At 28.1% G+C, this 15149-nt stretch overlaps 2 protein-coding genes across 2 annotated transcripts; both read left to right on the top strand.

Moving 5' to 3' along the window:
- The first annotated feature begins 1344 nt into the window (after window positions 1–1344).
- Window positions 1345–2983, top strand: LOC140671167 (uncharacterized). Its single transcript, XM_072902317.1, has 3 exons — window positions 1345–1506; window positions 2287–2443; window positions 2641–2983. The coding sequence occupies exons 1-3, from the start codon at window positions 1369–1371 to the stop codon at window positions 2793–2795; spliced, it is 450 nt and encodes a 149-aa protein (XP_072758418.1). The 5' UTR covers window positions 1345–1368; the 3' UTR covers window positions 2796–2983.
- A 4870-nt stretch (window positions 2984–7853) lies between these two features.
- On the top strand, window positions 7854–12615 carry Ctps (CTP synthase). Its single transcript, XM_072902433.1, has 11 exons — window positions 7854–8181; window positions 9640–9810; window positions 9964–10049; window positions 10213–10344; window positions 10512–10676; window positions 10797–11084; window positions 11198–11286; window positions 11361–11659; window positions 11787–11894; window positions 12016–12231; window positions 12398–12615. Exons 1-11 carry the CDS (start codon window positions 8016–8018, stop codon window positions 12496–12498), a joined length of 1821 nt encoding a protein of 606 aa, XP_072758534.1. The 5' UTR covers window positions 7854–8015; the 3' UTR covers window positions 12499–12615.
- Window positions 12616–15149: the final 2534 nt, after the last annotated feature.

Here is a 15149-nt window from a genome sequence, read left to right as displayed (position 1 = left end):
TTAAAAAATAGTAATACTTAGGCAATTTATAATAATGACTTAAGAATCACGATATTATGACGTTCTTTTACATCATTAAGACGTCACAAAAAAGACGTTTTAAATTAGACATTATTTGACACGTGACGTCATTAAACCAGAAATGACCAGTTTTCGACGTCAAAATGACATGTGCTTGCTACCTGGGAAGCAAGATAAAAAATAATATTTTAGAAGCAAAATTTAGTCAACTGCTATATATCTTTGAGACTTTCTTCAATTAAAAATTTTTACTCAAATAAAGACCAAATTCATTATTCTTGATAGAAGAAATTATACATGTATACATATAAAAAAAATTTTCGATTATAAACAAATAGATTATAAATGCGTACATATTTATTTTATACGAGATGTATAAAGAAATTATTGAAACTATAAATTCATTGCTAATGCAACGCCTTATTTTTATTTCTGGAAATATAAATATAAATTCCGTATTTTTTAAATATATTTTAATATATATTAGCTTTCTAAACCCGATTATATACAATAAAAGGTAAAGAATTTTTGAAAATACACTGCATTATTCAAAGAAGCGATTATCCAAACACTATATAATATTTAATATATTATAAAATATATATGAAATATTTATAATAATTTTTTAATAAATATTTTTGTAATCTTAAATTATATAAACAGAATCATAAAGATTTATCATAAATATCGCAACAAATATTTGAAAAACATTTACAAAATATTATTACAATTATTTATATTTTTACTTTTACCATAAATATTAATGAAATATTTAATCTGTACTTTAATAATATGTTAAATATAGTTTTTATAATTCTTCCTCTTAATGTACATAATATAAAATATGTATAAAATATTTATATAATATTTCAAAAGATAAATAAAAATATTTATAAATATTTGTCATAAATATCGTTATTGTTTGATAATGAGTCAGAAAAGGGTTCTGCTGCTGCATCATCACACGCATAACTTTATATAAAATTATACTTGCGTTCCGATAAGATAGCATGCTCTTAAGGGTACATCCGAAGCGTTGTAACGCGCCAAGAGCATTACATGAATACCAATAGATATAAACACGGTCGATATATACTTTTTCGAGGGTCATATCAACGTATGAATTCGTCGTCCAGGCGTGGCGAACCAGACGGACTGCATACACGCGGTCGCGTTTCCCTTATTTGTATTCCGCGGGGGAGAGAAACGTGGTGGTAGGCCACAAGGCAGAGAATCACAAAAGAACCGTACAGATAAGGCACGCTGACCTTGACGCTAAAGGCGCTCGAGAGAGCTGGTCTATAAAAGACACGGACGCACCTGGCGACCCGAACACACCGTGTCGAAATGTCTCGCCCGATCGTTGTCGCGCTCGCGGTCCTGGCGTTCCTGCAGGCGTCCTCCGCCTCCGTCCTCGACTTGTCCACGACCAAGAATATCCTGATCCAGTTCGCCGACGAGGATGTCGTACCGAAAACAGCGTTGGTGAGTCGGCTTGCGAGAGATGTGTTGTCAAGCAAATCTTGATAACATACAATATTTATGAAATATATACAAAATATTTATATTAATTATTTTAATATTTTAATAATTTTAAATTGAAAAGATCATAAAGAATTGTCATGATAAAAAATAAATAAATAGTAATATTTACGAAAATAAATAGAAATTACAAATATTTACTTTTTTTATTTACTTACAATATAAATGTTATATAAAATATATAATTTATATTTTAATAATATTTCAAATATGCAGTTTTTATGATCTTCTCTTAATGTAAAATATTTATATAATATTTCAAAAAAAATAGATGTAATAAAAATATTTATGAAATATTTATATTTATTATAAATAGCGTGTGCTGTCTGGGAATGTAATAGAAATCTATAAATAATTATGTAAATAATGCAATTAAATGTAATCTCTCTTCTTTCTCTTTTGAACAGGATTATAAAATATAAAATGTATAATACTTTAATAATTTTTTATTTATATGTAATATGTGCGCATTGTAATGTACGTGACATGATACAGATTATTATTTTTTTATATTCTTTGAAATGCCAAGATCTGAAAGAGAAATTTCAGATAACTTATTGTTAGCTTTTAATGCTCAATGAATGCCCATTTTGTGCGTCAGTTCAAATCTTTTATTTTTTAAAGTGTCAATTATCAAGTTTTTTTAGCAAGAAGAATCATTATTAGAAAATGTTCTTGATGTAATTTAAAAAAATATGTATGTTTTATGTCGTATCTGTACAGAAAAGTTTAGTGCCCAATACATACGTTGCTGGATTCATCGGAAATCTCGAGATTGGAAGACGATATCCAGATGAAACGATTTTCCGCCGAGTTATTGAGTTTAACAATCCAACAAACGTCATTCAATCAAGTACTCTAATGCTGACTGTCAATAATGGTAAGGAAATATTAAATAACAGAGATAACTAAATTCTGCTTTAATATAAAAACTATTGAGCCTAAAACTTGAAGAGATAGAGACTGCTAACGAGAAAAAAAACATATTTATTAAATCATATAAGCACGTATAGCCGAAACATTAATTCGTCATTTTTTGACAATCAACTGTAGACTTTGAATGTTTTTTACACACAGGAGTTCTTCATTACGTTAGCGTAGTGAATGACAACGGTAGCTACGCAGTTGTGTGCGATGAACCAAACACTCTAGGATCATCAAGGGGCAACATCAACATTCGTGCCTCTCCCAATACGAAATCCTATCTCACGGTAATCGCGGCAGTTCATTAAGCAAGCATGTGTAAAATAAAAAAATAATAGGTACTTATTAATAGTTCACGCACTAAATAACAAGAAATTAAGAAAAATTGCGAAAAAATATTTATCAACTGTGATAAGGAAATTTCTGTATTCTCACTCTGTAATCTGTATTCTGCACAAAAATAAAATCTCGATGAGACAACAATAATTGTCATTATTCGTTACGTTATAATCTGTTTATTATTCTTATACATCGAAAAGATATTTTAACAATTTATGTATCAATAGTTTTAATAATAAATATATAAAGAGAAATAAATATATAGTTCGCTCATAATTAATATTCCAATCCCTGCAAAACGTAGATAAAAATAGTTATTAATAAAAGAATGTAATATTAATATATTATGTAACGACCGTTCAGACAAATTCTTTATACAATTCACGTATCAGCGCGTGAGCATCGTCGTACGTGACGAATGCAAATTTGTCACTATTTTCATGACATTATGCCATAAACATACACTTTATAAAACATTTTATTCACTTAATATAAATATTTTTCCGCGAACGAATACAATTTACACAAAACAATTTTTATTTCTATTTATTTGAAAAAAAAAATAGATCTATTCGAAATAGATTTACATAGTAGATATATGGAAATAAATATTTAATTTCAAAGATATCGAGTTGACTTTTTTTCTAAATAGAAATATTCTCCCTATGATATTTCTTCCTCTAAAGAGATCTCTGCAGCCTCTACACTTGAGATGCATCTTATATCGATAAGAACGACATTACGCGCGTTGAAATTCTTGTCCTAAACGAATGTCATAAAGTTATTTGTTTATTTCGTTTTATCGGCGAGTTCGCAAGCAAGCAAATTAAAGACTATAACTAAAATGTCCCGACATTCCGCCGAACCAGCTCATTAATGCGTCATCAAGATTTTCCTCTCGAGCCTTTTTTTATTTGCTCTGCTAAAAGTATGCAAAAGATGCGGCAGAGACATATCTCGTCGTGAAACGAATCTTTATTTCTCTCTTTGCAATTAAGCGTAAAAATAATACACTCACGTAATGTTTAAATATTAATAAAACATATGTAAAATGCGAAAAATTAATTTCTAATATTTTCAAAAAAATGTCTACAAATCATCAATTTTTCAAATTACTACTAGAATAGATTAAACTCTTATTAAGAATCATTGGCATTCAATAATTACCTGCAATATCCCTTTTCAATTGACAGAATAAAAAAAATGTTTCGGATAATATATTATCCCAGGGCGGGGTAGCACATGTTCGTTTTATAAACGTTTTTTAAATGTATCCAATATTTTTTAACCGTCAAGCACCAATAAGAAACGGTCCAACAGAAACATTTTTAAAATCATGGTTTAAGAAACGTATTTTTTACGTTTCTATAAATAGAATAAAAATTAATTTTTTAATTCAAAATTATATATATACACATTATTAAGACTGTACTTATTAAGACGATCCCCAGATAGCACAGAAAATTAAAAGATGACGAAAAGATGTCTTTTTTAAGTTATCTTTCTGACAAGGCTAAAAGATGTCTAAAAGAATATCTTTTTACCTACAAAAAAAGTAATTTTTTAAAATATGTCTTCTAAAAGTCATAATTAATTTTAGTCGACGAAAAGATGTCTTTTTGATCATCTTTTCGACAAAACAAAAAAGATTTATTTTATAATATACGTGTTCCTTTGTTTGCCGCTACGTGGCGTGTTCAAACTTAACTATAACTCGTACTCAAGCTTTCATAACATGCATATAAAGCCTAAAAGAACAGGTACTAAAAGTATAATTTAAATTATGTCTTTTTTGAGAGTTTGACTTGTGATGTCATCTCGACAAAAGATTCAGAACATGAATGATGAAAATAGATGGATTATATCCATATATGCATTATTTTATTGAATCTGTGGATAAACAAATTTTTCACAAATAAAGGAAAAAAACCGTATTTTGACAGTTTCTTAAACGTTTTTTTTTTTTTGTTAGAAAATGACGTTTCCCTTAACGTTTTTTAAGTGGACATTTTAACCAATCAGAAACGTTTTTAAAAGCCGGTTCTAAAACGTTTCGCAGAAACACTTGTGAAACGTTTTTGAAACGAATATGTGCTACTTGGGATATTATATCTACTTAATTGCGCTTATAAGAGAATGAAATTATTTGTTAATTATATTTATGACGCACTATTATTTCGGAAGAGCAACATTCAACTTTAAACATTTCATATTTACAATTTTAATTATACTTTATTTATTATAAACATATTTGCATTTTACGCGCACTATTATATAAATTATAATTTTCTTGTCGTTCTCGCTATACAGCTATACAATTTCGACTGTCTGATTAAAATGACCTTACATCTATATAAACTCGTTAATGTTACTTGCGTCTGGTAAATTGTAATTTTTTTAACAGCGACAAAACTTTTTAGCGGCGTAAACAAGTGTCGACAAGCTGCGGACGTTATTTCCATGCGTTCTTCTGAAATTTTCAACTTGGCTCGGCACATACCATCGCGATCTCGTGGGTGTGAGAAATTTTTTTCTCACGTGCAAATGCTTACAACTCTTCATTTTAAGGAGTCTTTAGCGGTGAAAGAAAAAAAAAAGAAAATGCGAGTCGATGAACTTCGAATAGTCTCGTTTACGTGCGCTCGCCATTACAGTATATTTATCGAACCCTTTTGTCAGATGGATACGTTCGCATACGAGACGATAATAGAGTGCATACTTTCTTCTTTTAATTGCTACAATATTTACGACGGTGCAATGTACCTTTCATGTTTCAAGAATTTCGTCGAAGGCATGTGTGATAATATGGTGTTTCGAAAGTGGGGATGATATTGAGGATCATGAAAAGATCAATGTCCTTTCGGCCAATGACATGGATCGCGAATGATCATAAATATTCAAGGAAATAAGTGATCACGATGAATAGAAATGAAGATGTCTTTTTAACAAAAAAGTGTGTATATTTGAATAATTTGAATATTTTTATAATGACGCTTAAATGTATGGATTTGGCCTTCTGTATTAACTTTGCGTGATATTAAAAGATTTTTGTATATTATTTATATTCAAATTTATTTTAATGAAATTATTTTACATTACGCAAAAAATTAAAGGGTCACTTTCTTTCATATAAAAAAAGGCCAATTTTCAACAGTTGCAACTTCCTTAAAAATAATTGGAAAAAGATCAATTAAAAAGCGTTTCAAAGCTTGAAGTTTTTAGTTTTAGAATCTTTAAATGAATTTCAATTCTTTCTATTTGTTACAAAATTACATTCTAAGAAAGCGACGTCCATCGATTAAACAAATTTTTTAAAAGCTTCTCCAAAAATACCAAATTAGAAAAAAATCCTAGCACGATTTCATTAATTGGGTGTTAATAAAGAGCAGAGTTTTAGCTTCAATTTATTTTTTTAACGAATGTTCTATGATTTTTTTTCGCCGAGATATTCATTATTAAAGCAAAATCGAGCTATCGACTTTGAACGGTTATAACTAATGAAAAAATGATTGTACAATAATAATTAAAAAAAGAATTTAAAGAGAAAAGTTAGTACTTTAAAATGCTCCTATCGTTTTTTCAATCATTATTTATTTTTGAAGCGTAATTGTTACTTAAAAATCAAGTAAAAATTGCACTTTTATTTTTTTTCATTTAAATCAATAAAAGTTAACGAAAAAACGCTAAAATTTTCATGAATCTACAATATTTACAATAAGTAAAAAGCATTCCACTTACTCGTACAAAAGGCCGAAGTGTTAAATTTTTTTTTTCTGTACATTTTAAAAACTTAAATTAATGATTATTGTATGATCATTTTTTCACTAGTTATAAACGTTTAAAGTCAATAACTCGATTTTACTTTAATAATGAATATCTCAGCGAAAAAAATCATAAAACATTCGTTAAAAAAAGAAATTAAAGCGAAAACTCTGCTCTTTAACACCCAATTAATAAAATCGTGCTAGGATTTTTTTTAATTCGGTATATTTTTGGAAAAACTTTTGAAAATTTGTTCAATCGACAGACGTCTCTTTCTTACAATGTAATTTTGTAACAAATAGAAAGAATTGAAATTTATTTAAAGATTCTAAAACTAGAAACTTCAAGCTTTAAAACGCTTTTGATCTTATTCTTATTCTTTTAAGAAAGTTGCATCTACTTGACAATTGGCCTTTTAATTTTTTTGCGTAACCCAGGTAGAACATGAAACTCATAATGATATCATTATGACGTCATCATGATTTTATTTAATACTTAAAAGTTACCTAAACAAAAATGATTAAAAAATGAGTTAAAAATGACAAAAAAAATCATAAATTTTTAAGTTCAATAATCGCATATATAATTTTAAAAAGATTATATTGATTAAACATAATTAAAATATACATGAATAATTAAATAAACAAGTAATTGCGTAATATATATAAAAAAATGATATAATATAAAAAATAAGTCACCAAAACATTGCCAAAAGTATATCAAATGAGATCATTATGATTTTTCTAAAATGACTTTTAGGTGACGTGTCATAATGATGTCATTATGAGTTTTATGTTTTACCTGAAAATGTACATAAAAAAACTATATTTTACAAAATGATGTTATTTTATTATAAAACAGTAATAATTTTAATTAAAAAAATTATTATATTTAATTAATTTTTTAATTATAAAAGCTATTAAAAAAATTGTGTAAAATAAAGTTGCATTAATTTTCTACAAAAAATATGATATATAAAAAATTGTACCAACTAAAATAAATTTAAGTTTTTAAAAAACTGTATATTAACTGCATATTATACTTATATTAAAAAAAAATTGTTCAAAATATATAGTTGTCTTTATTTTACTAATGGTTACGCGCTAATTTATTCATGCGAGATGATCATGCGGTTGTGTGAATTAGATGTCTATCATACCAACTGCACATGCAAACTCTTACGTGTTTCTAAATATTTCCTATCGAGCGCGCTACGCTCGTTTTTCCAAAAAATCGAAGTTATCGTTCGGGCATAGACAATATGGTTGGGCAGTCTTCATATCGAGTATGGGGATCTGAAGGCGCGATTTACACAGTGTTAAATCTGTTCAGTTTGCTCGAGTTCGTGTTCGAGTTAACTGTACTGACATTTGCAAACTTGTAGCGAGGTATCCATCGCGAATCGTCGAGAATCAAGTAACCAAGTCATGAAGTATATTCTGGTGACCGGCGGTGTAATCAGCGGCGTGGGCAAGGGTGTCATCGCCAGCTCGTTCGGCACTATACTCAAGCACTGCAATATTCACGTGACATCTATAAAAATCGACCCCTACATTAATATTGATGCCGGGACGTTCTCGCCCTACGAGCACGGTGAGCACCATGTTAATTTCTATACGTCACTGTACCATATTACATACGTCATATCCAAAAAATAGCGTTTTTTTCCCGTTAGCATGTTCAAAATCGATCGATATAAAATTGAGTTAAATTTCCTGTGCTATAGATACGGGAAAATGGGCTTTATTGCAATCACAGCAGTTGCACGTTATCCTGTAAACGTCATTTATACCAATTTTCTTAATTTCTCGTTTTTTAACATTGGACAGAATTTTTCTTCATTTGAATCTAATTTATTAAAACAAAACATATTAAAGAAAGGGTTTTATATATATATATATATATATATATATATATATATATATATATATATATATATGTATGTTGCGAGGTTTAATTCAAACCGCCTTGCCGGTCGTCAGTTCTGTTACTATTTTTTTTTATTATTGATAGAGAAGAAAGCGAATTAAAAAATTTTTCATCTGACTAAAGCCATGTAGTTGTGTGATAAAATGAAACAAAAATCATTAAATTAAGTGCCACGCAAGTACCGGCGAATCAAGCCTTTCTATGGCGGTAAAAATTCAGCCATGTGCCTGCGCCATTTTGCATACTGCCGCCATGCCATTTAGAATTAATTAATATTTATCAAATTAGGTCAGATGAGTTTTTATAGCTATATAAAATGATATATCACTACAAATAAAATCATTTGTACATATATGTAAATATATAACATAATAATAGAAGATTATTTATTTATTTAAAATTCCTAGTTTATTCTCTATACAAATCTCTCTGAATATTTTTGATTTTAAGCATTTTTTTTTAATATGCATTTCTTATATTGAAAAAATGTAGAATCAGAAAAAGTAGAATTAGAAAGAGAAAGCACAATTAAAAAATTAACATTACATTCATGTTAAAATTTATGTACAAGGCTTTTTTATTTTTTAAAATTATAATTATATAATTATTATATTATATATTATTATTAATAAAATTGAAAGAACACAATAATAAATCTTCAATATAAATAATGAATCAATTTTCGGTGAAATTATATATTATTAAATTAATTGCATATATGATTAAATTAAATATAAATTAAATTAAATTAAATTACATATATTTCTCATATAATTTCAACTATGATCTAGATAAAGTTTAATAATATATCTGAAACAATCAACATTGTTGATCAATAAATTGTTTTAATTATTAAGAATATAATATAATAGTATATAAGTATGGTATAAATATATTTGCATAATATAATTTATCAGTGATAGCTTCTAATATCCAATGAAACCTGATGCTTATCATCACATTCCATTGTTCAGTCAAGTAAGCGGTAAAAGCATTCCTTGAAGAGAAACATCTTATGTTACTGGCTTTCTATAGACACATCTGCTGTTATTTTTTAAACTTTGCTTATGTTACTTACTGCAAAGTTTATTTATCTATTTATTTATTTACTTTATATAATAGGAGAAGTTTATGTGCTTGATGATGGTGGTGAAGTGGATCTTGATCTTGGCAATTATGAGCGTTTTCTGGATATCACTCTTCATAAGGATAACAATATAACAACAGGAAAGATTTATCAACATGTTATTACAAAAGAGAGACATGGAGATTACCTAGGAAAAACAGTACAAGGTATACCTTTATCTATGTAATACATCAGGGCTGAATTTATAATTTTGTGCACATATATATATATATATATATATATATAAGAAAGAGAGAGAGAGAGAGAGAGAGACACAATATATTGCACGAATTAATAAAAAGTAATATTGTTTTTTTTAGTTGTACCTCACATTACTGATGCTATTCAGGAATGGGTAGAAAGAGTTGCGAATCAGTCTGTAACAGAAGATGGAGCTAAACCAGAGGTGTTGTTACTATATGAATTATTATAATATATAATATTATATAACTCCATAAAATGATATAATATTAATTTGTATAATATCCTTTATATAATTTTTTAAATATACATAATTATATATGTAACTTTATGGTACAATTTTAATAATTTATGATAATTCTTTACAGGTTTGCATAGTCGAACTGGGTGGTACAATAGGTGATATAGAGGGCATGCCGTTTGTAGAAGCATTTAGGCAGTTTCAATTTAGAGTGAAGAAAGAAAACTTCTGCGTTGCCCATGTATCTTTAGTGCCACAGGTAACCGAGTTATACACAAGTTTATATATTACATACCGGTTTACATATCTCTTCTGTATTTTTCGTACAATAATAAATATATGATTAATTTTTATAAAACTTTATTAAAACCATTTTTGTGAAGAGACAAGTTCTGAATTATTACTGAAATATTAAATAATTTTTAGCCAAAATCAACAGGCGAACCCAAGACGAAGCCAACGCAATCTAGTGTAAGGGAGTTACGTGGATTAGGTTTATCACCCGACCTAATAGTTTGTAGATCGGAAATGCCTATTGGCGATTCCGCCAAGGAAAAAATTTCAAACTTCTGTCATGTGGCTCCCGAACAAGTAATTATCCAAAGTATTCTTAATATTATTGTTATAAAGAAATTAATTGATTAATTAAAATTACATTAATTGTTTGATATTAAGTAATTAATTAAAATCAATATTAAATCTTTTAATCAGGTCATTACTATTCATGACTTAACGTCCATATATCGAGTACCACTTCTTATGGAGTATCAGGGTGTTATAGAGTTTCTCAATGATCGATTGCAACTGAATATAGGAATGCCGCGTCCGCGTTCCTTTATGCGTAAATGGCGAGATTTAGCTGATCGTGTGGATCATTTACGGAAAGATGTTAACATCGCTCTAGTAGGCAAATATACGAAACTCGAAGATTCTTACGCTTCTGTTACAAAAGCGTTGCAACATGCTGCCATTGAGGCCGGTTATAAATTAAACTTGACGGTACGGTCTCGCAATATTATATCTTAATTATTTGAAATATGTATATACAATTTTATACATCATATGATACTATTATTTTCTGAATGATTATGTAAATAACATTATTATTGTAGTTTATTGAAGCTGCTAATTTAGAACAAATTACATTAATGGAAAATCCAGTCTTATATCACGAAGCTTGGCAACAGCTCTGCAAGAGCAAGTAAGTTTCAATATATTTTTATGTTCTATGTTTTTTGTATTCCTAATTTTAATGAAAACATTTGTTGTCTTTAGTGGCGTTATTGTACCAGGTGGATTTGGTAAAAGAGGATTAGAAGGAAAGATGGAGGCCTGTCGATGGTGCAGAACAAACGATAAGCCGTTCCTCGGCATCTGTTTAGGTTTACAAGCTGCGGTCGTTGAATTTGCGCGAAATGTATTGAATCTCCAAACAGCAAACTCTACAGAAATTGATCCGCATACTACTAGTCCTGTGGTTATAGACATGCCAGAGCATAATCAGGGAATGATGGGAGGAACTATGAGGCTCGGCAAGAGACAAACACGTTTCTGCAGCAATAATTCCATCTTAAGTGAGTAATGGAATCTATGTTTCAACTTGAGATCAACTTTCTTCCCCCTCCTTTTCTCTTTTTCTCTGTATGTCACAATATATATATTTGATATATCTTTAATGTATTTTACTATTTTTCTTTATAGAGAAATTATATGATAATAAAGATGTTATAGAAGAAAGACATAGGCATAGATACGAAATAAATCCGGCTCATGTTCAAGATTTGGAAGCAGCTGGTTTAAAATTTGTAGGTGAGTTATATTGCATTTTCTTTTTTCACAATAAAGTTACTATTTCTATTTAATATAATATGCATTCTTAATAATACTTAATTAAGATAATATATACTAAATACCCAACATTTTTTTATAGGTCGTGATGATGATGAAAATATACGAATGGAGATTGCCGAATTGGAAGGGCATAGTTATTATGTGGCTACGCAGTTTCATCCCGAGTATTTGTCGAGGCCTTTAAAACCCTCTCCCCCGTTCCTTGGTTTAATTTTAGCCAGTGTAGGCAAATTGAAGTATTATGTAGCACGAGGATGTAAATTTTCACCTCGCCAATTGAGCGATAATGAATCAGGTAATAAGATAAAGAAAAAAGTAGAAAAATAAATATTTATTAATTTATATTAAATTAATATAATTAATATATATAAAATATATATGTTTAATATAATAGTTAAATATAATTTTAATTTGCATGCACATTCTTATAATTTACACATTTGTCATGTGGATTGTTACAGATGATGACTACATGTTGGAGAGAGTGTCAAAATTGCACTTGTCTAGTAATGCAAGTAGAAATGGTAGTAATATGTCAGATCTTAATGATACTTTATATTGAGTATAATTTTGTTATTGCAAATTTATTTTATCCCATTCCATTTTCCTATAATTTGATCCACAAGTCTTTCTCTAGTTTTATATAATTTCATGATTAAAAATTGGAACATGATGTGATAAGTATATATATATATATATATATATATATATATATTATATATTGAGAATATAAATTTAAATCTTAATATAACTAAAAACAAATTGAGAATCTAATATAGCTGACAAGGCAACAACTATAGGTACAAATATGTAATTTATGGTAACTTTAGAAATCAGTCTATATTTCACAATTGACTTATGAGATCTCGCGTTTTTGTTAACTATATATACATGTAAGCAGATTCATAGAAAACAGATTTTATCATTTTAATGTATAGCGCTCGCTTTTATACTAGAAATTTAAACTTATTAAATGATTTTAATAAGTTAAAGTGAAATGACGTAAAAAATACGTAAATAGTTTTTACAATATTAATATGATATTCCAAAAAATTGTAATTCTATATAGTATTCATGTTACATTTTTTATACCAAGTCTGTTTTCTATACATATAAAATGTTCAGTGTGAGAGTCCTGAAATTTTAATTTTATTACGCTCATTTATATCAAACAGTTATATGTAATGTATAATGTAAAGTATAACTAAATATGAATTTTATTAGATATTGTAAGTTTTATATTTTGTAATAAATTATTCCATGTTTTAAAAAAAATTTTCTATATATTAATATCTTTTTCTAAAAACATGATTTGTTCTCGTTTGTTATATAGTGGTTACTTGTAAAGATTATTTAAGATAAAAGAAACGTTATTTGTAAAAGTTTCGTGATCGTCATGGAAACCAAATGAATCAAAATTTTCCTAGATAAAGACATTTTGGAAATTTGTCAGTCAACTTGATGTTTTTAAATAATAATTGTTTTATCTAATTAGATTCCTTGTAACACTCTGTAAAAAAATTATAAGGGTTATAGAATAATATTTAGTTATTCATAATTTTACCGCAATACTCTTGTGCATCAAATAATGAAACAAATCAATTGAAGAAGTATATATTACAAATTACATACTTTTTTTAAAAAGCAACTATAAGTTTTCTCTGCATCAGTTGATACGTTTTTCTATGCATAAAAATAAAGTTAATAAGATTATAGAAAATTAAATATTTTATAAGATATTTTATATTTTATATCAAAATAAAATATTTCATAAATTATTCAATTTTGAACTCCTTTCTACTCTTATAACTTTTTACGCAGAATATTACAAGGGGAATTTATACTTTTGTGAAACGATTAGAATAGTTCTATTTAAAAAAGAGAATAATTTTATTTAAAAATCCTTAAATAAATTTGAATTAATTTTTAAATCTCTTTTAAATGTTTTTATCTATCTAGGGAAATTCTTTTTATTTTATTTTATTCATTTTAATTAATTTTATTTATAATAAGTTATTTTTTAAAATTTTCTATATTATTTTTATTATTTTATTATTTATTCTTAATCCTTATCTGTCGGCTTGAGATGACTTGCAGCTTACATGTTTTACGTATTTATATACTGTGTGTCTCAAAATGACCGTTTTTCTATTTCATTTAACCCGCTCTACCTGCACCTCTCGGGTGCAGGTAGAGCGGGTTAAATGGAATAGAAAAGTCCTGTACCATTTTGCGATTTTCAGAATAATTATTGAGAAATTAATTTACAAAGATCGGTAAATCTGGCGCGAGTATCAGCCCGCTGCAAGAAAGATGGCGAGAAGGACGGCCTACCACAAAAAAGATGGCGAGAAAGACGGCCCACCGCTAGGCCGGCCGCTAAATAATAATCGCTAATCTATTGTTCTTATCAACGCTTCTCGTCTATACCCCTGGTAACCGCGAGGCAATGGTGCCTATTTACGCCGTCAAATTAAAAAATTTGACATTTTTGAAAAATACAATTATACTATTGTAAAGAGTACAAAATACCATAAAACTTTCGTATAAAACATTTTTTCATATGTCCTATAATTTCAAAGATATTCGCTAAAAACGAAAAATTTGTTATTCTTCGAGGGATTGTTTCAACCTCTAAATGTTGAGATACGCTGCTAAAAAAAAATATGGGTCTAATATTTTTTTATGTTCTATAACATATTCAAAGCTCATTAAAATCGGTGAGGGACACTTCCGACAGTTCCCTTGTTAGTAAAGTTCGGGACGATCTTCATGTCAGAATAGGCCGAGCTGTAAACGAAAAAAAAAATATATATAAGTAATTTGAATTTGTTTATTTGTACGGGTCTGGTCCCTAGGCGAGATTAACAGAGGAAACAAGAGAGAGAGAGAGAGAGATAGAGAGAGAGAGAGAGAGAGAGAGAGAGAGAGAACAGTTCGAGTTGTACGTCTAACATGTACGCAAATAAATTGCAAGTATATTGAAAGTATGTTGCAATCATTTCATTAAATTCTTATATATTCTGCGGAAATGACTTATATATTTTTTAAACATCTGTTTTTCTTTCTATATAAAAAACACGAACTAAAACCATCATTTAAGCCTAATCATTTTATGCGTAATTAGGATTCAATCTTATATAATACATAAAAAAGGCATATTTGAATTAAAACGATAAAGTAATTAGGTAAACGACATGATTCAATATATAT

The sequence above is a fragment of the Anoplolepis gracilipes genome, chromosome 11 (assembly GCF_047496725.1).
Source record: "Anoplolepis gracilipes chromosome 11, ASM4749672v1, whole genome shotgun sequence".
Classification (NCBI taxonomy): domain Eukaryota; kingdom Metazoa; phylum Arthropoda; class Insecta; order Hymenoptera; family Formicidae; genus Anoplolepis; species Anoplolepis gracilipes.
This window is presented reverse-complemented; position numbering and strand designations above follow the sequence as displayed.